Here is a 24,981-nt window from a genome sequence, read left to right on the forward strand (position 1 = left end):
CTTTTACTTGAATTGTATATTAGTTGTGCTTATAAATATATAAATTATACATATTCAAATGTCGAAAAACAAATCATCTTAACCATTTCTTATTTAAATAATATATTACATTTAATCTTAATGAAAATTAATGAGGGCAAATGGAAACTCTTTCTTCGTTCTTCTATTTTATTTTATTTTTCAAAAATTTCCAATCAATTTTTTACTGTACTGAAAATCTTATACAGATAAGTATTAAGGTTGACATGAAAAGAGCATGCCTCAGATAGTCTACCAGACATTACTCGATATTGCCTGGGAGACAGAGCCGGTGCCTCCGCCTTGCGTCTGCTGCCGCCGGTTGCCGCCTGCCGCTGTTCTTCCTCGTGTCAGGTAAGTGCCCTCTTTTTTATTTTTAAAAAGAATCAATTGAAGATTAAGAAAAATATTAAATATGTTGAAATTTTCTTGAAAAGAACTCAACTTAATTGAATTGAGACTAGTTCGAAGCTTAATTTGTGCTTGTTGAAGAAGAAATTTCGATGATTTTCTCTGTATTTGAAGTTTTTGAACTACATGTTAACGCTATTGAAATTTTCTGCTGGTTGAAGGCTTGAAACCATGAATTCGATTCCTGCTTGTCGTCTGTCGATGTCCTGTATTTATTAGAAGTTTTAGATCCATTTGTGATAAAGATATTGTCTTTTGAGTCCTTAGAAAAATTAGCTTTTTAGGTACATCGTGCATGAAGCTTTTCTTTGTTTAGCTATTACTGCTAGAGTTTTTTGGAGTTGTGATATGCATTTTGGTTCTTTCAAGCTTGATTGTCAAGTAGTTTTTACTATTTGCTGCATATTGGTAATTGCATAGTTTTGCACAGATGCTATGTTCTTGGCTGCTGCAGCTGAATGTTGCACAGCTACTTTGTTTTTCTTGGCTGCTACNTTGAAGGCTTGAAACCATGAATTCGATTCCTGCTTGTCATCTGTCGATGTCCTGTATTTATTAGAAGTTTTAGATCCATTTGTGATAAAGATATAGTCTTTTGAGTCCTTAGAAAAATTAGCTTTTTAGGTACATCATGTATGAAGCTTTTCTTTGTTTAGCTATTGCTGCTAGAGTTTTTTGGAGTTGTGATATGCATTTTGGTTCTTTCAAGCTTGATTGTCAAGTAGTTTTTACTATTTGCTGCATATTGGTAATTGCATAGTTTTGCACAGATGCTATGTTCTTGGCTGCTGCAGCTGAATGTTGCACAGCTACTTTGTTTTTCTTGGCTGCTACAACTGAATTTTGCACAGCAGCTATGTTCTGCCTGGCTCCTACAACTGAGTTTTGCACACCTGCTACAGCTTTATTTTCGAACAGCTGCTATGTTCTTTTTGGCTTCTGCAGCTGAAGAAAACAAAAGTGAAAACTAAAAGATGACAACTTCATCCTAAGTAGGAGGGACAAGATAAGAAGCATTCAATCAACGTGTATATAGAAAGAGAAAAAAAAACCCTTGAGAGAATCAGAAGAACATAGCCAAATAAAAAGCCCAAGATGGTTGGCCTGAACCGAATTAGAAAAAACCAAAGTAATTTAGTTTTAGTTATTGGTGCACCAAATGAAAAATTGATTAAACCGAACCGAAATTTCTTAAACCGAGCCTGACCAACAATGTCCACCCCTATTTCCAAAAGAACTTGATAGTGGATCAAGATCTTAATGTTACTTGAAAAATGTTGAAGTTAAAAAAATATTTTCTTCTTTCTTAACGTTAGAAGTATTTAGACCTTAAATTAAACTACTCAAATCCTAATATTAGTAAATAAAATATTAAGATGTTGAATTAAACTACTCAAGTTCTTATATTAGTAAATAAATTATCTTACAAGAAAATCCAAGATAATGTATTGGAAATACACGACTAAGATACCCATGAAGATCTCAACACAGTTGGCATTGAGGAAGTAGAATGGGCTTGGAAGATGATATGGTAAACTAAGATACCCTATAACGTAAACTGTTTTACTTGGTTGTTAGATAAGGAGGCAGTTTTGACACATGAGAACTTGAACAAAAGAGGTTTTCACCTGTGTTCCAGGTGTTGTTTGTGTGAAGAGCAAGGAGAGACAGTTAATTATCTCTTTTTACACTGCAAGTGGACAAACCAGCTGTGGCAAATGTTCACCAATATGAGAGAGATCAAATGGGTGAAACCAGGAAGGATCAAAGAGGTTTTGAAGTGCCGGAATAGGGATGGAAATGCAGGAAGAAAGGAGGAGAGATGGAAGATTGTCCCATCATGTATATGGTGGACATTATGGATAGAGAGGAACCAGAGATGTTTTGAAGGAAAGCAGAGCAACATACAAAGATTTAAGCTTAATTGTTTAGCTCTGTATAATTTTTGGTGTAAACAAGTAGTCTTAAATAGCTCAGTAGTAATCAACACAACTATAGACTCGCTGTAACTTGGTAGATATAGGATCCTATGTAATTACAACACTTTTGGAGTGGAACTACACTTTTGAGGTAGTATACCTGTGGATAAATATAGACTAATTGTTACTTTTCTCAAAAAAAAAATACACGACTAACATCTTACTAAGCTGTCAGCCTCCCAATATATATAATAACATAACTGTCAAATGTTTGTTGTAAACTTAAAGGCTTCATGTCTGGTAAAAATACTGCTCCCTTTTCCCATATTAGTTGTCAAAATTAGTATAAATATTTGTCCCAAAGTACTTGCCATTTTTACAAAAAAGATGGTTAATTAATTTTTTCACATTTTTGCCTTAAAATTAGTTGTTTCTGAAAGCAATCAAGTTTGATTATAGTGACATAACATAAAACTATAAATTTGAAGAGTTCAAACAAGTGATTATTGGTTGATGTTTTTTCTTTTTTTGAAACTGGTAAGATTGTATTCTTCAGCATTAAGGGCATGCTAGCCACCACCAAAAAGTTTCCAATTACAATCTTCCTAACAAATCTACAATCTGATCTGTATCTACTATACACAACTGTTTACACCAAAAAAGTAAAGATACTATACACAACTGCTTACACCAAAAAAGTAAAGATACTATACGCAACTGATTATTGGTTGATGTTATTATTGTTTAAATACCTATAAAATTTGTTTAGCCATATTTATGAAGAGAGATAAGGGTAAATTTGTAAAATAATATTTCTTATTATATCTTCAGGGGTGTGCAAAACAGAAACTACTAATATGGAACGGAGGGAGTACACTCCATAGCCATAATTTCAGAGACCTCACTCCCAAATAAACAGAAATGCTAAGGGCAACCATGTCAACAATTTCTCTTCCCTTTAAATATACACATTCTCTCAAGCACTTGTTCTCCCTTTACCCTTTCCAAAAGCCCCTCATCCAGGTTTTCTCTAAGCCAAGAAAGATTACAACTACTGCAAGACGACTGTTTTCGCTGAAACCCCTTGCAGTTTCATCCCCAATCAGGATCTATGGGGATGAAAAAATCAATCCCACATACTTATCTTGCTCGATGCCTCACAAGAATCCTCTCAAAGTGGCGGTTTTGGTTAGTGGTGGTGTTGATAGCAGCGTGGCTCTTCGGCTACTTCATGCTGCTGGACATTCCTGCACTGCTTTCTATCTCAAGATTTGGTTTCAAGTACGTAATTTTACTACTGCCCCAAATCAATTAGTCTTCGTGTTGCCATGCAGAGTTGAAGAATATGGGTTGTTTACTACTATTCCCTTCTTCTCTATCCCTATAGATAGATCAAATAAGTGGAGTAATATATTTTATTAGCGATAGTGTTAGATTTTTCCTAAGACAAGCTTTCGTAAACTAAATTGTACCTTGATTCTCAGATAAATTATGCCAATTAGTTATACGTAATTTAATACCAGAAATCAAATGATGTACTTAGTCAAATGTTGTAGAAGTCATGAAAGATTAAATTAATTATGAGAATTTAGTGTTGCTGACTCACTATTTTAGCTATGAGAAATTTATACCGGCGTGGGTTTGCCTTATACCTTAAACAAAATGAGCCCTAAATCTTTTTAGTTTCAAGCAGTGTTAAACAATTATCAAGTGTGTTGCCTTTTCTTTTTTAGGAAGACTTTGAGAACTATTGGTCTGAATGCCCATGGGAGGATGACTTGAAATATGCGAAGGCTGTTTGTGACCAGGTCACTCTCTTTTCCTTGGTTATTTTCTCTTTTCATGTATTGATCTGGAAGAGAATTTGATACATGTTAGACATAGTGTCATCTCTGTGGTGATAGCTCTGACTAATTTAGGTTAAATTTCTGCTTAATGCTAGTTACTTACTACATTATTTGTTGGTTTCTTTTTATTATTGATATTTTTTTTTTGGGTGGGGTGGGGGATAGATCCATCAAATTTGTAAGACTTGTTAGTTACATTAAGAGCCTGCTTGGATTGGCTTAAAAGTTGGTCAAACCTACTTTTAAGTCATTTTTAGCTTTTTAGCTTTTGAGAGTGTGTGACAAATTTAAAAATAACTTAAAATAAGTTTAAAATGGCTTAAAATAAGTTAAAAGTCAAAAGTAGGACTCTCCCTACTTTTTATTTTTTAACTTAAAAGTCATTTAAGTTTGACCTTATAAAGTTACTCCCTTTGTCCCAATTTATGTGGCACTTTTCGTTTTTCGAGAGTCAGTTTAAGTTTGACCGGTAATTTGCGCGTGGAATCTTCAAATTTTTTGAAATGAAATTTATATTTTGTAAACTACATATACAATGCTATAAGTCACAAGAATTGACAATTCAAAACAATTAAAAGACATATGTTTGACCAAAAAATAAAAGAAAAAAGAAAGACATGAAAAATTTACAATCAAAGATAGACTTGTTTGAATCTCGAAATCCGAAAAGTGCCACATAAATTGGGACGGAGGGAGTACTTTTTAAAAGCTACTTTTTTCAAATCAATCCACATGGGCTCTAAAGGCTAGTGGAGAATTAAATCTATTGTTAATGGACACGCTTATACAACTTCCTGGCCTGGCTGTGGAAAAAGGGAAAAAACTAGCCATACCAAATAGTTTATAGGATTCAATTGGAAGCATTTTCGGACATGACATGCTTTACCTTGCATTAGTTAGTTTGATATTTCCAATTAAGTTTCCACAACATTTGTTTTCTGACTTCTCAGGTTGATGTACCATTGGAAGTTGTCCATTTGACTGATGAATATTGGAATAATGTGGTAAGTTTCTGCTTACTTTTCAGCTGCTTTAATTACACATTTTCCAGCCTTGCGCCCTTGCCTCATGAATGGAACTTTATTTACCTTAGATTGGAGTTTTATACTAAGGTTTCTTTTTGTGATGCAATATAAAGATAAGCTGGGGGCTATTGATGAAAGCTCTGTCATAATATTAGTTTGTTTTGATTAGTAAGTTTTCCATGTTTAGGTGTCATATATCATTGAGGAGTACAAATGTGGCAGGACTCCAAATCCAGATGTCCTTTGTAATACTAGAATAAAATTTGGTCAGTCATCTTATATGAAAAGCAATCCACTAATCTTTATTTCGTTAGCCTGATAGTGAAAATTTTATTTTCAGGTGCTTTTATGGATGCCATTAGTGGAATGGAATTTGACTTTGTTGCTTCGGGACATTATGCAAAGATTGTCCATGCATCTACTGCGCAGCTGGACGAACCTTCTATCTTGGAATTGTCAAAAGATATGGTGTGTTTTTAATATTCATACATGTTTCTTAGTGCCTCTTACCCTATTTTCTTTTGTAAAGTTTGATATGTTCACTTGAGAAGGGGAGATCTTGAAGATGAGAGTGGTGGGAAAGAGTCTTGCTTCACTGTAGGTAAAATGATGAACATATGTGAAATTGAATAGACTTAGGCAGATATACATGGTTGGGAATTAAACATTATGGTCCCATCAAAAGTTCTTTTTGTAAGAGACAGACATTTAGCAGTTGAGGATACAAAGTTTGATCTAACACCTTCCTAACCCACCTAGCCCCTGTTGCTTTTAACCAAGATTTCTTCTTTGAACTTGTGATTGACATTTTTCAAGACTGTCTGTGTAATTCTTTCAGTTAAGTTTGGTATGTTTTTTGAGATATTTTACATTTGGTTCTTATCTTGAAAAATATAGTAAATGTGATGAAGCGTCTTAAGATTTATCTCATAATGAAATTTTATTGTAGATCTCCAAATTATGCTTAAAACAGATAAATAAAACAACCAAAGCAAATATATTATTCTGTTAAAGGTTCATATGTAGTATCAATACTGCTCCAAGAATGAACGTTAACTAGGAGTTCATCATCTTTTGATACAGAAGAAGTGGTTTTATTTGTCACACTTTAATTCCTGATTTACTGAGAGTTTTATATCTTGCACTTTTTCCTATGCGTACCAGAAGCATTGCAAGGGTATATAAGTAATTGGAATATATTTTTTGGTTTGATATGTACACTTCCACAGAATTTCTCCTGTAAACAAAGAAAAAACTTTTTTGATTTGGTGAAAAAACAAACAAATGAAAAAATGGTTTGACTTGGGCAGGTTGGGCAATGATCCGTCGTTTTTCCCAAATTGGCCAAATGTCCAATCCATCTTGATTCAAGTGAATTTCGGACAGGATAGATCATGAGCCAATTATTGACTCAACTCTTTTTGACCGGCCTAAATTTAGCCAGACCTTCCTATTTGACACCCCTAAGTTTGTGAGTGTAGCATGCTGTGCAAGTGATGTCCACCACTTTCCATTGAAAACTTGGATTGGAAGACTCTTCAAATCTCCTGCCTATTTGTGGCATAATGCTCATATCTTATTCTGTCTAACAGTAACATTAAACAACATATGAGTGACATCCTCTGAAATGCCACTTTAATATTCAATTTTTATGTATTTTGGAAGTTTTGTTCCTTGTCCCCGAGTTTTTTCATTCGGTTGGGTCAATTTGGCTGATTTCTTATGTCTGCAGTGGTGCTGTTTCAGGTCAAGGACCAAACCTACTTCCTTTCTCATCTCTCACAGGCTCAGCTTAAACGACTTATTTTCCCACTTGGATGTATCCAAAAGGTGAGGTGAGGCTGTTGTCTTTGCACTTATCTTCTTTACGATATATATATTTTTTATAATCAAATATTAAATTGTAGAGAGTGAATCTGTCTTCACCCTCCTTCCTTCTGGGACGTGATCATTTGAAAAAGTTCAACTCTTCATTGAGGCTGAATTACTCTTGATCTTTCATCACATATATGCAGGATGAAGTTCGCATGCTTGCTAAGTCATTTAATCTACCAAACCAAGACAGGAAGGATTCACAAGGAATATGCTTTCTCGGCAAGGTCAGTTTTACCAGCACATTCCTAAGCTACATGAATTTTTTGTTTTTTTGGTATGAGGTGTTGTTTGGCAAACCTATGTCATTCTCATGGAGTAACTCAAATAATTTATTTACTAAATCATTTAACTATTCCGCTAGTAAGTTGTAATCCGTTCATTAGCCCTCTTAACCATGATTCATGGGTATCATTTGCTAAATAATAATGTATGAGTTTTCCGGATTAGTTGTGGCAGACAGTAATTGTTCAAACTTGTCTATGAAAAGTGGGTGGGATTTAGTGATTTACAATGTTTTTGCTATATTTAAGACCATTTTATATTAATCTGCCAGTGCAATACGTTATAAAAGATGTAGAGGTTCATAGTTTCCATCCACCAGTACCAGTCATATAAGTAATTTCATAACCATGATCAGCTCTATATTCAAAACTTCATCTTCTGCATAGAAGGCCTACACAACAAAAGTTTTAGCCATAGACTCATCTTGTAGCTATATACTTTCTTAATTTTGTTAGATTTTGCACACTTCTCCAAAAGGATTAAGATTTGTTCTAATTTTTGGTAAAAGTTCAGTTTTCCCCGTAAGATCTTAGTGTCAGTTCCATTTGGAATTTCAGATAAAATTCAGTGAATTTGTTGCTAGACACATTGGAGAATCAGAAGGTATTATATTGGAAGCAGAGAATGGAGATTATCTTGGAAACCACCGTGGTTTTTGGTTCTATACTATTGGCCAGCGCCAAGGTTTACGTCTTCCTGGAGGGCCCTGGTATGCGGCTATGAGCTCTTTCTTAGTATATGTACTATCTGTGGTCTCAAGTGGTTAAGCAATTTGATTATCTTATATTCAACTGTTTTTATGGTGTTATTAACCGCCTACCGCTCATGGATACTTGATCTTCAACAAGATGATAGTTGCAATAATCCACAGTAAACAGATAGCAAAATGCTTGCTTTGTCATCTTATGGTCCTGGCCTTCATGACATTTAGGACTTCTTGAGCAATTAGTCACATCAATCCGAATGTGTCAATCTTTTTCATATATCTTTAAATGAACTAATTAGATATCTTCCTTACTTTGTAGGTATGTTGTGGAGAAGGATATTAAAAATAATGTTGTCTATGTATCAAGAAATTATTTCTCTGTTGACAAGAAAAGACGGTTATTTCGCGTTGGATCCTTGAAATGGCTCAGTGGTTTATTTCCTAAACAAATCAATGAGCTTCAATGCAAGGTAAATCTTTCTTTTTCTCCCCATTTAACTTTTTATTTTGAACATAAGTTCAGACACCTTTTACATATCTAAGAATGTCCAACATGAGCTTAGGTTGTAAAGAACAAACGTTAAGATGTACATGACATGGTACACAAGTGAAATACAGTTGACTTTCTTGTATTTTCGTTCTGTTACCTGATTATTTTATTTTGGGAGCACTCTGTCATATTGTAAGTTTTGCATTGTGAGCTTGGTAACACTGGAATTTCAGAGTGATAGGTGTTGGTGTACAAGCAAATGCTCATTTTCAATTGTTCTGTAGGTTCGGCATGGTCCCAGTTTTTACAACTGCAGCTTGGTCATGGAAGTTGATCAACATGGCCAGGAAGTTGCTGTTGTCCGGTTATCTGGAGATGATCAGGGTTTGGCAGCTGGACAGTTTGCGGCCTTTTACGTTGGAAGGACTTGTATTGGTTCTGGCATAATACTAGAGTCATGGGATGATCAGGGATATCCTATATGTGAGAGGGCTCTTGAAATTGCTCGAATGGAAGATAAATCCAAGCTCGGGAAACCAGTCAAGATAATGGTAAAAACTGAGCTTAGTGTTACTACAATCTGATTATGACTACCAGGAAAATCCTTATACTGCTAATTATAGAATCATTTTCAACATGAGTGCTTTCTGAACAATGGGATTTCGCCTGATTTGGTAACCGTTAAATTGACTGTGATAGCTTGAAGAACAACAGAGTGACAAAGTGTTTTAGGCTCTATACTTGTGAACTCTTGAAATTTATCAAGATTTTTCAGGAGGGATAGTCTTTACCTTCTCAAGGTAGGGGGTAAGGTTTGCATATACTCCACTCCGCCCTCCCCAAACCCCTCCAGCGGGATACAATGGGTTCGTAGTTGTTATCAGGAGGGGTAGTAAATGCACCTGGGACTGGACTGGTTGGCTAGTTGATCTTCAGTTATAGAGTAACTAGTGTCAATATGATGGACCAGTTGCTTCATGTCATGTATAAAAACACAACAATTCTTCTTTCTTGCTCTCAGTGTGTCAGTGAATTTAGTTGGCTTTGAGAAAAATAGATATTTGTCCAATTATAGCAATATCACTTTTAATCTCAAATATATGATGTTTAATTTTATAACAAGCAAGTGATTCTTTACTTGAATTGGCAACAAATTATTAGAACTTAGATACATATTGTGAACATGATGATGCATTCTTGAACTGAGTAGCTTGTCCTCCACTGAAAATAAACAAAGTACCTTAGATATTCAAAGTGCAATTTGTCTCATTTTTAGTTATTTTTTTGTACATATGGTGTTTGATACTTGCTTTGGAGCAATTTGTACGTTCAAGATGAGTTTTGAGATTATCAATATATCTAATTATTTTTTTCTTATTACATGTCCAAATACTACTTTGTTTTCTCAAATAAAAGAATAAGCAAGAAAAATAAAAATAAAAAGATAACACTTATCTTTTTGTATATATATAAATTTTATTAAAAAATTTGAAGGTCTTTTATATAAAAAAAGGTGACTTTAGGCTGCTAATTTTATTGAGCGGACGATGATCCAAGGACATTTTCTAGGATTAAAGAAAAGAACAAAACCTAAGAAAGAACCAAGTTTGTCACTTAGATTTATTTCCCTGTTTCTTTTTTACCACTTCATCAATGTACATTATACCTTTGCCTTTGTAAACTTCAGGAGGCTTACAACTCCTTACATTATACTTTTATTGAGTACGCGAATAATATAAAGCACCTCAATTACCTTGATTTTTTTTGAAATAATAATAATAATAAATAATCTCTCCAAAAAATTTAATAAAATATATACTATGGGGCATCACGTTCGGGAAAAAAATATATAAAGAGCAGCAAATCATTCAGGTTTGGTCAACTTGTTCGTTTTGGTTTAGTCTAAATTACAGAGGCCAATTTGAAATTTTTTGATTCAAAATATTACCCTTTAGGCTCTGGACTCATAGGAAATCACTGAGATTCATCCAAAAATTGAGAAAAAAATGTACATGAGACTAGCCAAAAATCACATTTACTGGAATATTACTCTCACTTTCCAAGCCAGAAACATCAGACACTGACAAGTAAAAAGACCAGCAATACACGCAAGTGAAAACACAGATAAATTTCATTGTTGGGAAGAAAAACATTTAATCTTCAGCTGCACATTCCTTACTAATGCACATAAATCAGAAGTGTGAATTTAAGGGGGATATTCAGTAGGAAACTCTTTTACAAACGCAATCTATCTTTTTTCAATTAAAGGGTGACATAGCGCTACCCGATTCAGCTTAACAGATTCCTAATCTCTTCTATCTTTGCATAATCGACAGTCCAAGAAAGGCAAATGTAGATGATGAGTTGCAAACTATTTCCTTCTTTTTGATGTGCTCCGTCGTTCAGCTTCTTGCTCAGCAACTCGAACATGGAATTCTGCTTCAAGCATCTCATGTACACCAAGGTTCAAACATAAGCTCAGGGTAACTGTCTCCATTACGGAGTCCAAATTAACCATGAAGCCTAAAGCTGAGAATACCGTGATGGCATTTGCTATCCTGCATATGTATTGTCTTCTTTCCAGTGGTGTATCAGTTGGTTCTTCACTAGAACCTGGTAAGCTTGATGAATGGGTGTTCTGTGGATCAGACTTATTTACTTGATCCTCCACCATGGCATCTTTTACATCAACGTGTTCCCCAACCCAAATTAATCCATTGCAGCCAAAAATCAAGTCAACTCCATACTGATCTAGATGGTGGAAATGCTGTTTACGCCTTTTCACTAGATATGGAGGGATTTTGAGTAGTTTCCCTCTTTCAAGCTATTAAAAAGGAAAAATAGAATTGTTCAGAAGAACCCAACCACTAGAAACACCAAATCATCCGAGCATATATTCTCAAACAAATTGATAAATAATGTCTGAAATCTGAAATATATTCGAGGGCATAAACAAAAAATGCAAGGCTTTGGTGAAAAATGAACATTTCATTCCACCACCACCCCATGAAAAAGAGACGTAACATGATGAGAAGCAACTGAAAAGTATAACTCTATGTGATGGTGATGTCAGCATATAAAAGGCCTTCTTGCCAGCATTTAAAGCAAAATAATAATCTAATGCAGATCATATCAAGGTCCTCTGTATTCTCTATTCAAACTTTATGGTTAGATTCATCTGCTTTGGTAAAAGTTGTACCATGAGGTTTTAACTAATATTGTCCTTTATATTCATAGATAGATCCAATCCTTTAAAATATAGACACAGTTAAAATATATCATCTCTCAAGTTTGATAGCATTAGGCAGATTTGGTCAAATTAACAGGAAACAAAATATATGCGGTCTAGTGTGGGGTTTGGGCAAGAGCGAGCTCAAATTAATATTTGAAGATACTAATTATTTTGTAATCAATTATCATATTGTTAGGGTACTTATTATATTTCTTAAATGTTGCGAATTAATGGTTAAGATATCGGGATTTGGTTCGCTTAGACAGTGGTATTGAGTGTAATTTGGGACATGACAAAGAACTTGTTAGACCATGGAAAATTAACATTAACTTCAGAAATTTCATCAGACACATCATGTTCCTGCTTCCTACAAGCAAGCAACTCCATCCCAGCTTTTATGGAAGATTATTTTACGCTTTTTTAAATGGAAAAAGTTTAATCCATGGTTTTAACTAACCATAAATCCATCTACCTAAAGTCTCTTGTGAATGCTAGAAACGTGTATCCCCCACCTTGTAGAGATTGAATGTTGAATCCCAGTCCTACTCTCACACAAAGCTTTTATGGTCAAACAGGTAGGGGGGAGGGAGGGGAGGGGGGGGGGGGGGGGGGNAGGGGGGGGGGGGGGGGGTGAGAGAAATGAGGTGTCTATTTCCAACCTGATAACCAAAACAACAACTCTGAAACAAAATTTTATGTTCTAATTTCAATTATGAAAACACACCTTTCCATACTTTTGGCTTCTAGCTTGGAGGTGTAGACTCCCATCATGTTGGAAACCACGGACTTCAGCCTGAAGATGGACAATTTCGCTTGGATTACCATACTTGCAGAAAATAAAAGGAGTAAGGACAGACGAGACATAATTGCATTCATCATAATCCACTGATGCATGCCACACCTAAAATGGTCCCTTCAAGAATTTGATAAATAGTCAAAGGAACTGGGGAGCTTACACAGATGACATCATTCTCCACAAATATGCTTCGCATATTGAGTTCATCAACTGCTGTTCGCCGCCTCTGGAATTATAGAATAAGAGGAAGTAGTTAATTTTAGCATGACTATGACTATGACCATGACTATTAGTAAGACCTAAAAGAATGCAACATAATGACAGAAATCCAGGGAAACAAAAAGGAAAAGGAAGTGTATATTTGCTTCAGGGGACAAACTTCGAAAGTTGCATCTGCTCTACAGCTCGAGCCACAAGTAAAGATCCAACTTCTATAGACATGTCACCCTTATTACTCTTTAGTTTCAATACCTTGGGAACTTCAGATCTCTTTAACACAAGCTTCAGGCTGTGGGCTTATTTATTGAACAATAATAAAAGTTATACTAGCCTGATAAATTCACTGTACTGTTATTATAAATTTAGAGAATGGAATTGGGGAGAAGCTTGTTGCCCATGAAGATCTAATTATTTGAATGTTGAGACGTGGCAGTGTTCTTTAAAATATGAGATTCTGCATAGAGTTAAAACATGGACAAAGTTTATCCTATTCTGGAAGGCAGAAGTGAATCCTTTACAACCACAGGTCCACAGCAAATGTGCCTCAATCCCAAACAAGTTGGGGTAGGCCATATGAATCCATGCTATCTTGGACTTATAGATCCATTGGGCTATTCTATTCATGTTACCAAAGGAAGTTAAAGAGATGACTTCTTCAAAGTGGACCAAAGTTGGTTCCCTGCTGCTAAAGTGAAATAGACTAGGGTCTTTAAGCCTCACAGGGGGAGGGGGTTGAAACCGAAGAATTTGGAAAAATGATATAAAACAGCCATAGGAAAATCTTTTCAGCTCTTTTTTCTCTAGGATTTCAATATGCAGGGTCAAGTGGGTACATAGGGTGGAATAGAATAAAGGAGGTCCTGATTTCAGTGCTCAACAGATTCCTTATAAATGTTTCTTTACATGCAGAAAAGATGCAATAAGGACTCCAAATCACACAATCTTGACTAGTGAATTATCCAGCAAATATAACCATCACATCATGGGACCAAAATCAATTCAGAGATCATGCTCAAATGGGCTTAGTGATATTGTAAGCAATAACCTGAATACCGTCTGGAAGATTCATTGAGGAGAGCATTAGTACAGCGTCTTGGCTGAAATTAATTTCCAACCTCCATCTCTTTGGAGCAACCTTAACATCAAGAATATTAATAATCATTAGATATATATCTAACCGCAAGAAATCATTAATATTTCTTGCCAAAGTAAATGAAGACAAGTAAAAATGAGGACACATGTGTTCTTTTCCTTTATGTTCTCTTAAGTGCCCTTTCATTGAAATTCAGCACCAAAGGCATGCACTATTTAGATTATCCATTTATTAAATTATTAATGTGAAGGCTTATATATTTCTCTAACAAACGGTAGACTGAAAAAACCCACCACTATTATGATCATACTAGGGAAACCTGAAGAGCAACAGAAATAATTTAACTGTCTATCCTATCCCTTACAAATACCTGGGGATACATTAGGAGAGACTTGCATTTTGCTAAGTGAACTGTGAACAAAGTACTCCCGGGGTTTGGTAGGGTAAGGAGAGAATAGCATATTGAAAAGAAGTTGTTCCAAGCCTTGAACTCATGACCTACCAGTCACCAAAAAGAGCAACTTTACCATTGCAACAGGTCTCGACTCTCTACTTAATTGAGGTTCTAACTACTACAGTACTACCCAAAAATACCAATTCAATCAACTAGAAACAAATTGTCATAAGACTAGCAGCAAACTTCTAATTAAAAGCACTTAAACATAAATGGAGCATAGATTACCCAAATTTTCAGTAACCTTGGAAGAAACTGACATAAGAGCCAGAAGCAAATAAAACACCTAAACATGAAAGGAGCAAACTTGACAAGAAACTCATTGTAGGGAACCAGAGACTCACCTCAATAACACGGCCGACTATAATATCACCAATCTCCGGCTTATACCTACATTAAAAAAAAAAAAAAACCTTTTTTCACATTAAAATCAAGCTTAAAAAACTAACTAATCAGCAAAATTCAAACTAAAAACACTAAACCTGGCCCTTAAAGGTCTAACATAAACAAGCTTATTCACCCGCTCAACCACTCCACATACACTTGCAACAACATCATTGCCCATCTCCAACGTCCCATGTCCTCTTCATTCAACAAACAAAAATGGGTCAGATACCAAAAATCGGGAAAATGAAATCAACACCCATTTTCTTAATTTGAACAAAAAGGGGTTGTAAAGTAGATGCAGATGATTCATATAGCAGAACCCCAACTACTTACTTGAGGGCAGCATCTTCGTCGACTGGAATTTTGTCTGCAACAATGACAGTGGCATTGGAATTAAGCTTTGAAGAAAGGGATTCCAATTGCGCTAATGCTTTTTCTAATCTTAGCTTTTGGGTGTTGCTGAAAGATAACTGTATGCCTCTCATTTTTCCTGATTTTGTGAAGAGAAGGAAGAAGAAGAACTACTGGTGCAGAAGAAACCCTAAAACCTCTCTTAAACCCTGTTTGCCAAGCTTGGACTATGAAATTAGCAAAAAGATTTTTTTTTTATTTTTTAAGGAGTTATGTTATTTTACATTTTTTGGAGCAAAAGCACAAAATTTATATTTTCCAAAGTTTTTTTTTCTTAAGAATGGAAAGATTTTATTTATTTAATAATAAGGTTCATTCATACAAAGAGTAATTGATCTAAACGTTATAATTTCAGAGCAGTTGTTATAAAAGAAGGAGATGCTTCATAAACAAAAGGTTAGTTATTGTTCGTATTTTTTATTTCTACTACATTAGCCTCCGTTGGTATGTGCTTCAGTGATGATTCTTCTATGTAGGAGTAATGATTTACGATCATCATAAATATATAGATGTGAGTTGATGCGATTATTGCTACTTAGAGTGTTGAGTAATACCTAGGAGTCGATTTCTACCAATAATTGTTTAATATTATTTCTTTGAGCTTGGTTCAGACCATGAAGCAAAGCTAATAATTCTGCATGATAGGCGTTTTCAACTTTTACTTCGCATGCAAAACCTGCAATTTAAATATTTCCCAAGTTATCTCAATACAAAAATCTCATAACATGTCTTTATTTTGTAATTTTATTTTCCATATTAATTAAATGAAAATTGAAAAACTTAATAAAAATTTAGCATAGTAATAAATATTTTAGATTATTTATTTATTAAAATAATAGTAATCACAAATTGGTTCAAATATCACTGTTAAGGGTGTTCATAATTTGGAAAAAAATCAATTCAAACTTTTAAAAAATCAAATCAACTTGATTTTATTTGAAATTAATTTGATTTTACATTTTTAAAAATTGATAATATTTAATTTAATTTTGTTTTTCTTCTAAAATATAGAAAAAATTATCAAATGGAACCGACAAATTATATACCTACTATTTATAATTTTATATACATAAATATATAGTTTAGATTTTAGTGCATAAACATTCATATTTTATCACTCTAGCAATTGCTCCTGAGTCCTGAATATGGAAATGTTCTAACTATTTTAATTTTCAAGTTTCCATGAGTAATTTACACCAATGCACTTTTTATTTATTTGCACTACTTTATAATCCGGTTTGGATATGATAATTGCAAACAATTATGGTTCGATTAAAATTCTGATTTGTTTCATAATTTAAAATTATAAATCAAATACCAAATGTCCATTATATTCCTAATAGGGGTGTTCAAATCGTTCCATAATCGATAAGTCAACCGCAAAATTAGCTTATTAGTATTGAGTTATTGAATAAACGTTTGGTTAATGGATTAGAATTTTATAATCAACAGATTATTGGTGTGGAGCCGGATTATTCAATTTCCTTTTCGGTTCATATATTAACTATTATATTACTATTAATCTATATCTTTTAGCAAATCTTATAATTTAACTGCATTGAAAATAGTGAAAAGAACTCCTTGTTCATGAAAAAAAAAGAAGGTAAAGATTAGCCGATACATCGTGTGATAACTATTTGATAACTGCTAATCCGTTATTGAACCAACCGATAACCTGGATGACACAAAAAAAATATAAGGGTCCTTAGAATAATCCTCCATAATTTGTTGTGTCCCTCACAATTATACCTAACATTTTTATCCTTCCATTTTCTTTTATGAATCAATGATTTGTAACCTCTCTTAACCAGCCTCTAATGGCTGCTTCTCTTTCCTTTCTCCTAAACTTAACATTAATATTATTACTATTTCAAATGCAAAGAGCTGGATGGCCTTTTGGAGCCTTTCTTCTTCTCTTCCACTCCTTGGCCTCCTGTCTCTCTTGCTTTCCCATCAAACCTCCTTGATCACAACCACTAACACCGACAACGTTAACATTCAGGTGTCAGATGGACGGGTTGGGTCAAACTCTTCTGTATTCCGTGAGGCCCCTGCATTTCGCAATGGGGAGACTTGTGGTAATAATTTGGTCATGGATCGAATTCATGTGGCTATGACACTTGATGCTAATTATTTACGAGGTACTATGGCTGCAGTGTTATCGATACTCCAACATTCAACATGCCCTGAAGATGTCACATTTCATTTCCTATGGGTAAGACATGAACATGAGGTGTTTTCGAGTATTAAGGCAACATTTCCTTACCTTAATTTTAAGGTGTATCGATTTGATGTCCATAGGGTACGTGGCTTAATTTCTAAGTCTATACGTCAAGCTTTAGATCAACCTTTGAATTACGCGAGGATTTATTTGGCTAATTTGATACCTAATGAGGTGAAACGCGTTATTTATCTTGATTCTGACCTTGTTATGGTTGATGACATCGCGAAGTTATGGAAGGTTGATTTAGGTGACAAGGTTTTGGCTGCACCCGAATATTGTCAAGCAAATTTCACCGTTTATTTTACTGAAGCGTTTTGGTCTGATCCATACATGCCAAGAACATTTGAAGGGCGAAAACCGTGTTATTTCAACACAGGGGTGTTGGTAATGGATGTGGATAAATGGAGACATGGAAATTATACGAAAAAAGTAGAGGATTGGATGGTTCTTCAAAAGCAAAAAAGGATATATCAATTGGGGTCATTGCCTCCATTTTTGCTTGTTTTAGCTGGAAATATAATGCCAATTGATCATAGATGGAATCAACATGGATTAGGTGGTGATAATGTTGAAGGTAAATGTAGGGAATTGCATCCTGGACCAATTAGCCTTCTACATTGGAGTGGCAAAGGCAAGCCATGGTTGAGATTGGATTCAAGAAAACCGTGTAGCGTTGATCATCTATGGGCTCCCTATGATCTTTACCGTTCCTCTAGACATTCATTCGAGGAGTAACATGTCACAAATGACAGATCCAGGATACATAGATATCTAATGAATTTCTTAATATCAAAAAAAAAAAAAAACATATGAGCAAAAGCTACTGAGTTCACGTGGACCCACATGTTATCCTGTAGATCCGCTCTGATGAGTCAATCCATGGCACAAATACTTAAACATTTATATGTAAGGTTTGAGGGAAGTATGTTTTGCATTAGGAAGAGAAGCAAGCATCAAATAAGAAAAGCAAAAAAAAAAAAATTAAAAAAAATTGTCAAAGTGAGAACATAAATAGATACTTCATAGTTTATTTTTGTTAGTTTCTAACACAAGATCATTTTATGTTTGGATTTTATGTATTATAAAGAAAGATGGTTATAAGCAAAGAATCACAATGATTAATTCCTCTTATATACTTTACTATAGTTTGTTTTTGTTAGCTTCCAAGTTCCAACACATGAATATATAATTACAGTATCTATAATTAGCTTTACTATATTTTTAAATTTGATTAAGATGGCTAGTGTTGCCATACTCTGTTTCCTCCTTCATTTCTCTCCGGTTTGAGTGTTCATCGATCAGGTAGATCTATATATTAGATGAGACTTAACGCAACCACAAGACAAGTAAACTTTCGTATTCCTAGGGGATGTGCAGCCTTAGATTTTGAAAGTCAATTTCAACGTAAAGATGAACTAACCAGCCAACGATGTTGGTGAAATATGTAAAGAAAAGATCACTAAAATTTCAACAAATACTAAATCATGAACGCATAATTATCTAAATCATGAACGCGTAATTATAAAGATATAATGTATTTAGTAGTATAAATTCATCAAGTTTAAATCTTGAATATAACTTCTGACGATAAAAGAAGTAGAAGACAACTATACGCGAGAAATAATTATAGTAGCTAAGTTTTCTTGACCGGATCATTATTGTAAGACTTGCGTAAAGCTTCCTTCTTACTCTTTATGAAGGCTTCCGTCTTCTCATTAATGTTGGAAGCCACGTTTATAAAATGTCTTCGTCTTGCTGGTGATGTTGATGTTGGTGTTGGTGTTGGTGCTGACGGAATTTGCTTAGCTTCATTTCTTTTTTGAGTTATTTCTTTGATGCTCGCGATTTTCTTTGGTCCAACTATCTCCATGTGTCTGAACTCGATTTCTATAGCACCATTCATATTTTTGATATCTTTTGGTGATTCAATAGGGATTTGATTGCCCATAGTCACCCAAATTGTGTTGATGATGAAGTTAAAGAGGCGATTACATATGCTTGATGATTGAGAATTATGAATTTGGCCTCTTTTGTCCATTGATTTTATGTTGTTGATGGACTTATTGTTTGTGGTACTAGCAAGTAGTAGCATGTGTATTATTAATATATGATGAACCAAAAAGTTGAAAACAAAATGATTCTATTCTTAGTGAGTTGGGCAACATTAACACCTTTTTTTTTGGTAGTGTGATTCTTTGCTCTATCTACCCAAAAGCATTTTATCCTATCCTTTATTTATCCATCTTCCTTGGATGGAAAATGTTTTTTCTTGAGGTGAATCTTTTTACTTATTTTTTTTGGTGTAGATTAAGTCAGTAGAATATTTCCTCTCTACCATATTAGTTGATTGTTATACTAAAAATAGTTGTTCCATATTAGTTGTCGATCTTACTAAATCAAGAAAATATTAATTAACTTTTTTCTATATTACCCTTCAAGTAATTCTTTTTAAAAGTGTTTACATTTGTTTGTAAAATTTTGGGGAAAAGGTCTAAAAAATGCTTTAACTTTGGCCGAAATTGTTGTAACGATACCAAATTTTATGAAGGACTTTTTACCCCCTACACTATTTAATAGTGTATTTTAAAGGTATATATGTGCCCACGTGGACACATTATTATTTATAATAATGCAATATTTATGATGTCCACGTGGACACATATATACCTTTAAAATACACTATTAAATAGTGCAAGGGGGTAAAAGGTCCTTTCCAAAGTTTGGTATTGTTACAATAATTTCGATCAAAGTTCGAATATATTTCAGACATTTTTCCATAAAATTTCCAAAATGTTTTTTACGGGGTGAATTGGTAAAATTATCTTCCAACTAATATGGGACGAAGTGAGTATATTGTTTGAAGAACATTTCTATGTAACAATGATCTAGACAAGGATGGGGCGCAACGATGGGATTGGTCAAATAAAATATATTTTTTCTGAGAAAGTATTTTTATTTGACCAATCAAATATGAGAAAATTAAAATTTTCATAAAATATTTTCTTTCATACTAAAATGATATAATTATATATAAAAAAAATTATACCATTACTATGAGTGCGAGGGTGAAATTGACTACGGATTCTGCCAAACTCAATATCTTTAATGTAAACTCTGTGTTGTCGATCATAACTCAATAACTAAAAAGGACTAAAGTTTTGAATTCATACACTTGGAAATCTATCTAGATCCACCTCAGCGTTACTAGAAACTTAAAAGACAAATACACCTTTTTCTGAGCATAATTCACATTTCAATCTTCAAAAGATAAATGTGTCTCTATTAAATGTCACTTTTACATTATTGTATCTATTTGCAGGTTTCTTCCAATCATGTACTCAGAATCTTGAATTTAAGCCGTATATTTCCCTGTTTGTTTGCAACATAAGTTATTCTTCATTACTTGACCATTTCTTACGTAAGTTACACATACATCAATTTGTTGGTGTAACACACAATTGGTCACACATACAATGTTTCAGTAGTTACATAAGTTATTCTTCGTTATATCAATTGGATCTAGTTGGTCACACATGCAATTGACGTCTTCAAATATATATACATATATTCAATCTCTGCTTTGGAAACACGTATAGTTAAAATCAGATACTATATTCTCATGATTTCAATCAGGATTAGATATTAATGTGTGTGATCGATATAATAAATTTATGATTATGTATTTTCGTACCATATATACAAGATATATTTATGTGTATCTAAAAACCCATCAGTGACTAGTGAGACTCTCTCAATAGAGACGCCAACAACTACTTGACGTACGCATATGACATACATACAATATATAGTTTTAGGTGTTCGTTCCCCTCATCGCCCCCGCCCCCATGCAGTGGCAGAGTTAAGAGGTGTCGACCGACACCCCTTCATCGGAAAATTACATTGTATAGCTAGAATAAAAATATATGTTTTATATTTATATATTATATATTGACACTTCTTGGCTTCTACATGATTTTACTTTATATTTTGACACTCTTAAGACAAAATTCTAGCTCCACCACTGCCCGCCCCATGCATACACGAAACAAGTCAAACTTAAATTTTAGAGTGATTTCACCAACCAAGTGACTCAGTAATGAAAATACGAGAAGCACTATTCAAACTGAACGAAAGACAAAAAGAGTGCATTAGAATTCTCCGACGACTCTTTTTCACCCATGTTGGAGAGAAGTAAGGAAGAGAGAGAATGTTTATGTAGGACATGCAGTGCGAGATTGATGAGAGAGAAAGAGAGTTGATTGAAACGAAAACGTTAATTAGGGATGCTTTAAGTGTGCATATAACCAATCTTGACTATTTTTTTAGGGATATGTGTCTCTGAATGTCTCTCACTAAATATTAAATCCAAAAAGTTGAAGTTGTTGTAACATACCTAATTATTTAAAAAATATATAGGCATAATTTACTATAGGGAAAATTGTATATAATAGCAAACTATTAATATAAATAAATGATATAACCATAGTTTGATTTAATTGTACCCCATAGCAAACTGTTACTATTTCGCCTCTCTCCGTGGTGAATCTCTCTCACCACTCTCGTTCTCGCTGGGCAGTCTCCCTTGCCTCTCTCGCTTTTATACAAACACAAATGTATAAAATGTGTTTGTGTTTGTATAAAGCGAGAGAAAATTGTATATATACATATATTTTCGTTCCCCTTTCCCAGATCTCGCTCGTCACTCTCACTCGCCTCTCTCACTTTACACAAACACAAATGTATACATTGCGTTTGTGTTTGTATAAGCGAGAGAAAATTGTATATACAAATAGAAATGCACATATTTTCGTCCTATACACTTATGATTATACAAATATGATCTTTCCCTGCCTAGTTTTCTTTTGTCTTTTTCTCCTTCTCGCTTTATACAAACACAAATTATACAATTGATCTTTTGTATATGTATACCGAAATAAATTATACAATTGCTTTACATATTTATGTTTATTATGGAGTGCAATTATGCAAACTATAGCTATAGCGTAAAAATATGATTTTTATGTTTGTTATATGTGAAAGTTGCTCTTTTTTCTTAAATTTTCCCTTAAACAACACATTTTAGGCCCAACATTGTAAAAACAGTCCAGTATATGACAAAGAGTGAGTCCAAAGCAAAACAAAGGCCCACCAATGAAGTCTTTCTCTGAGAATGGGAACTGCCAACTGGCAACAACATCGTCTTCAAGATTGACACTTTGACAGAACCGAATAATCACAACACTCAAATCGATTCTTCATTCCACTGCTTCACTAATTTATGGATTTCTTCAAATCCATCTTATCAGATGATCCGGAACCGGACCCTCCACTACCCAAAAAGCCCCAAGATTCTTCACCGGAACAATCACCTGAAAAGGAAGTTGACCCGGATCAGAATCTTGAAAAACCCAATTCACGATCTGATTCAACCGCCGACGACGGCGGTGATGGTGGTGTTTGGAGTTTCGGAGGTTTGTTGAAGACATTATCAACCCGATCCGAATCAGTGCTCGAGACATACCGTCGGGATCTACAGGAATTCGGATCCGGGTTGAAGAAAGAAACCGAATTGTTCCGTGAAGTAGCTAGTCGGGCTGTTAAGGATCTTCCTAACTCGATCGAGGTCGGAACTACAGTCAGCCACGCAATTGACGGCGTTATCAAATCGACAACTGAGATTATATCGCAAGGTAAAGATACTCTTCTCGCTTCCTCTGATGCTGAACCCGAAACCCCAGATGCGAATCGGACCTTGAATTCGGGTCGGTACAGTCGATTTGAATCTCAATTGATGAATATCCAAAGTGACCCGAATACGTTCTGTATGGATCCTGAGGATTTGGAGGAGTATAAGAAATGGAAATCTGAGTTTGAGTTGAAAGAGAAGAGTAAGGAAGTTGAGATTTTGATTGAAGAAAATGGATCTTTGGAAGGTATATACAAAAGGGTTGTGCCTAATGAAGTTGATAATGAGACATTTTGGTGTCGTTATTTTTATAAAGTGTATAAGCTTAAGCAACAAGAGAGTGTAAGAGCTAATCTTGTGAAGAGAGCAATATCTATAGATGATGAAGAAGAATTGTCTTGGGATGTCGATGATGAAGACGATAATGAACAAGAGAGCATTGCCAAATCGAAAGTCGATGAGAAGGGAAAAGAGGGTTCTGTTGTTGAAAGCTCTGTCAATGATGTAAAGAAAGAATCTGCCACTCAAGATTCGACCAACGTTGCAAAGGAAGTGCCTGCTAATAAAAGTGAACCAAGCAAGCAGGATTCGACCAACGTTGCAAATGAAGTGCCTACCAATAAAAGTGAACCAATCAAGCAACATTCGACCAACGTTGATAAAAGTGAACCAAGCAAGCAGGATTCAACAAATGTTGTAAAACAGGCCACTCATAGTGATGAATCACAAACTATAAGTTCAGCTGCTGTTGATAGAAAAGAAGAGAATCAGTCTAATGTAGATGGTGGTGGCAAGAGCAAGGTCGTAGAATCAGTTGAAAATAACAAAGATAGTAAGAAAGAAGACACTGAAGTTACTCCTCTGGTTAAAAAGGAGGAAGGGGTAGTAAAAGGTTCAGAGGGGAAAACTGATAAGGATGGATCAGGCAAAGATGGTGATGTCTCTATTGCTTCAAGTCAAAAGACTGGGGCCGATGAGGACGACTTGGATTGGGATGAGATTGAGGACGTTGATGGTATTGATGACAAAAAGGCAACTTCTCATGTTGCAAGCTCCAATAGAGATGATTTGAGGAAGAGGCTTAGTGTTGAAGAGGACGACGAGGATTTGAGTTGGGATTGAAGATGATGATGAGCCTGTGAAAGCTTTTAGATTGTGAATCAAGCTTAAGATATGCAGAAAGCTGGATGTCAAAGCAGTCAGCACACAACAGAACTGAAGAACTAAACTTTAAAGCTTGAAACCTAGTAAAGTAAGATAATGTTTATTGCCTCAGGCAGTTTGTTTAATTGTGCTTCATGATTTTCATTCTTTTTATTGAACTTTTAGTTTAATAGTCGCGATTTCCATGTCCAGCTGTTCATTTATTATGTGAACATGTTTTGTGCCCTTTGTATACTTGGGAAATTTGAATGAAAGCAATGATGTTCATAGACAAAATGCTATCCCATTTTTCTGTTGCATTTGAACTCCCCTGTGAAGTGTGTTGAGTTCTTTGGAATCATGTTATTAATGCTTACAATGTGGTATTTGTCCTGCTATCATGTTATCCCGTTGTGGTGCTTGATGTATATTCTTGTGCAAATTAAATGCTTTCTTAGTACGTTCCCTTAGGTGGTCATTTACTCACATCATATCATAGCTTAATTTCTCGTTGGTCGACCAGTTTCAGCCACTTATATAAGCATAACAACAATAAAAGAAGGCAACTCTGCAGTCCACAGAGAATGTTCATTTGGATAAAGCTTCTATTTGGGAGGAAGAAATGAAACGCGCCCCACCTTAATCAACATAACTAGCTTCTTTCTTCGGAAATCAGTGTCTGAAGGTGCATCGAGTTGTTGTGTTTATCTGTAATAACAGAAGGTGGCATTAAAAAGGGAAAAGAAGGTAGGATGGTCGAGTA

General features: G+C 34.6%; 4 protein-coding genes across 5 annotated transcripts; 3 read left to right on the forward strand and 1 right to left on the reverse strand.

The window, feature by feature from the left end:
* Nucleotides 1-215: 215 nt before the first annotated feature.
* On the forward strand, nt 216-9,624 carry LOC125871056 (uncharacterized). 2 transcript variants are annotated; one of them, XM_049551642.1, is made up of 11 exons: nt 216-372; nt 3,180-3,629; nt 4,082-4,156; nt 5,146-5,199; nt 5,408-5,486; nt 5,561-5,688; nt 6,967-7,050; nt 7,236-7,319; nt 7,935-8,086; nt 8,403-8,553; nt 8,858-9,624. In XM_049551642.1, exons 2-11 carry the CDS (start codon nt 3,270-3,272, stop codon nt 9,155-9,157), a joined length of 1,467 nt encoding a protein of 488 aa, XP_049407599.1. In that variant the 5' UTR covers nt 216-372; nt 3,180-3,269; the 3' UTR covers nt 9,158-9,624. The 2 variants fall into 2 exon arrangements, with proteins under 2 accessions (XP_049407599.1, XP_049407600.1); XM_049551643.1 differs by having other exon boundaries at nt 8,807-8,900.
* Nucleotides 9,625-10,695: 1,071 nt separating this feature from the next.
* On the reverse strand, nt 10,696-15,345 carry LOC125871074 (exosome complex component RRP4 homolog). The gene is made up of 7 exons (XM_049551664.1): nt 15,088-15,345; nt 14,850-14,951; nt 14,712-14,757; nt 13,866-13,955; nt 12,762-12,827; nt 12,530-12,598; nt 10,696-11,397 (listed from the first exon to the last, which is right to left on the reverse strand). Exons 1-7 carry the CDS (start codon nt 15,237-15,239, stop codon nt 10,945-10,947), a joined length of 978 nt encoding a protein of 325 aa, XP_049407621.1. The 5' UTR covers nt 15,240-15,345; the 3' UTR covers nt 10,696-10,944.
* Nucleotides 15,346-16,962: 1,617 nt separating this feature from the next.
* Nucleotides 16,963-18,158, forward strand: LOC125871071 (probable galacturonosyltransferase-like 4). The gene has a single exon (XM_049551660.1). It carries the CDS (start codon nt 17,054-17,056, stop codon nt 18,122-18,124), a length of 1,071 nt encoding a protein of 356 aa, XP_049407617.1. The 5' UTR covers nt 16,963-17,053; the 3' UTR covers nt 18,125-18,158.
* A 4,375-nt stretch (nt 18,159-22,533) lies between these two features.
* Nucleotides 22,534-24,541, forward strand: LOC125871053 (uncharacterized). Its single transcript, XM_049551639.1, has one exon. The coding sequence runs from the start codon at nt 22,668-22,670 to the stop codon at nt 24,195-24,197; it is 1,530 nt and encodes a 509-aa protein (XP_049407596.1). The 5' UTR covers nt 22,534-22,667; the 3' UTR covers nt 24,198-24,541.
* Nucleotides 24,542-24,981: the final 440 nt, after the last annotated feature.

The sequence above is a fragment of the Solanum stenotomum genome, chromosome 7, assembly GCF_019186545.1.
Source record: "Solanum stenotomum isolate F172 chromosome 7, ASM1918654v1, whole genome shotgun sequence".
Classification (NCBI taxonomy): Eukaryota; Viridiplantae; Streptophyta; class Magnoliopsida; order Solanales; family Solanaceae; genus Solanum; species Solanum stenotomum.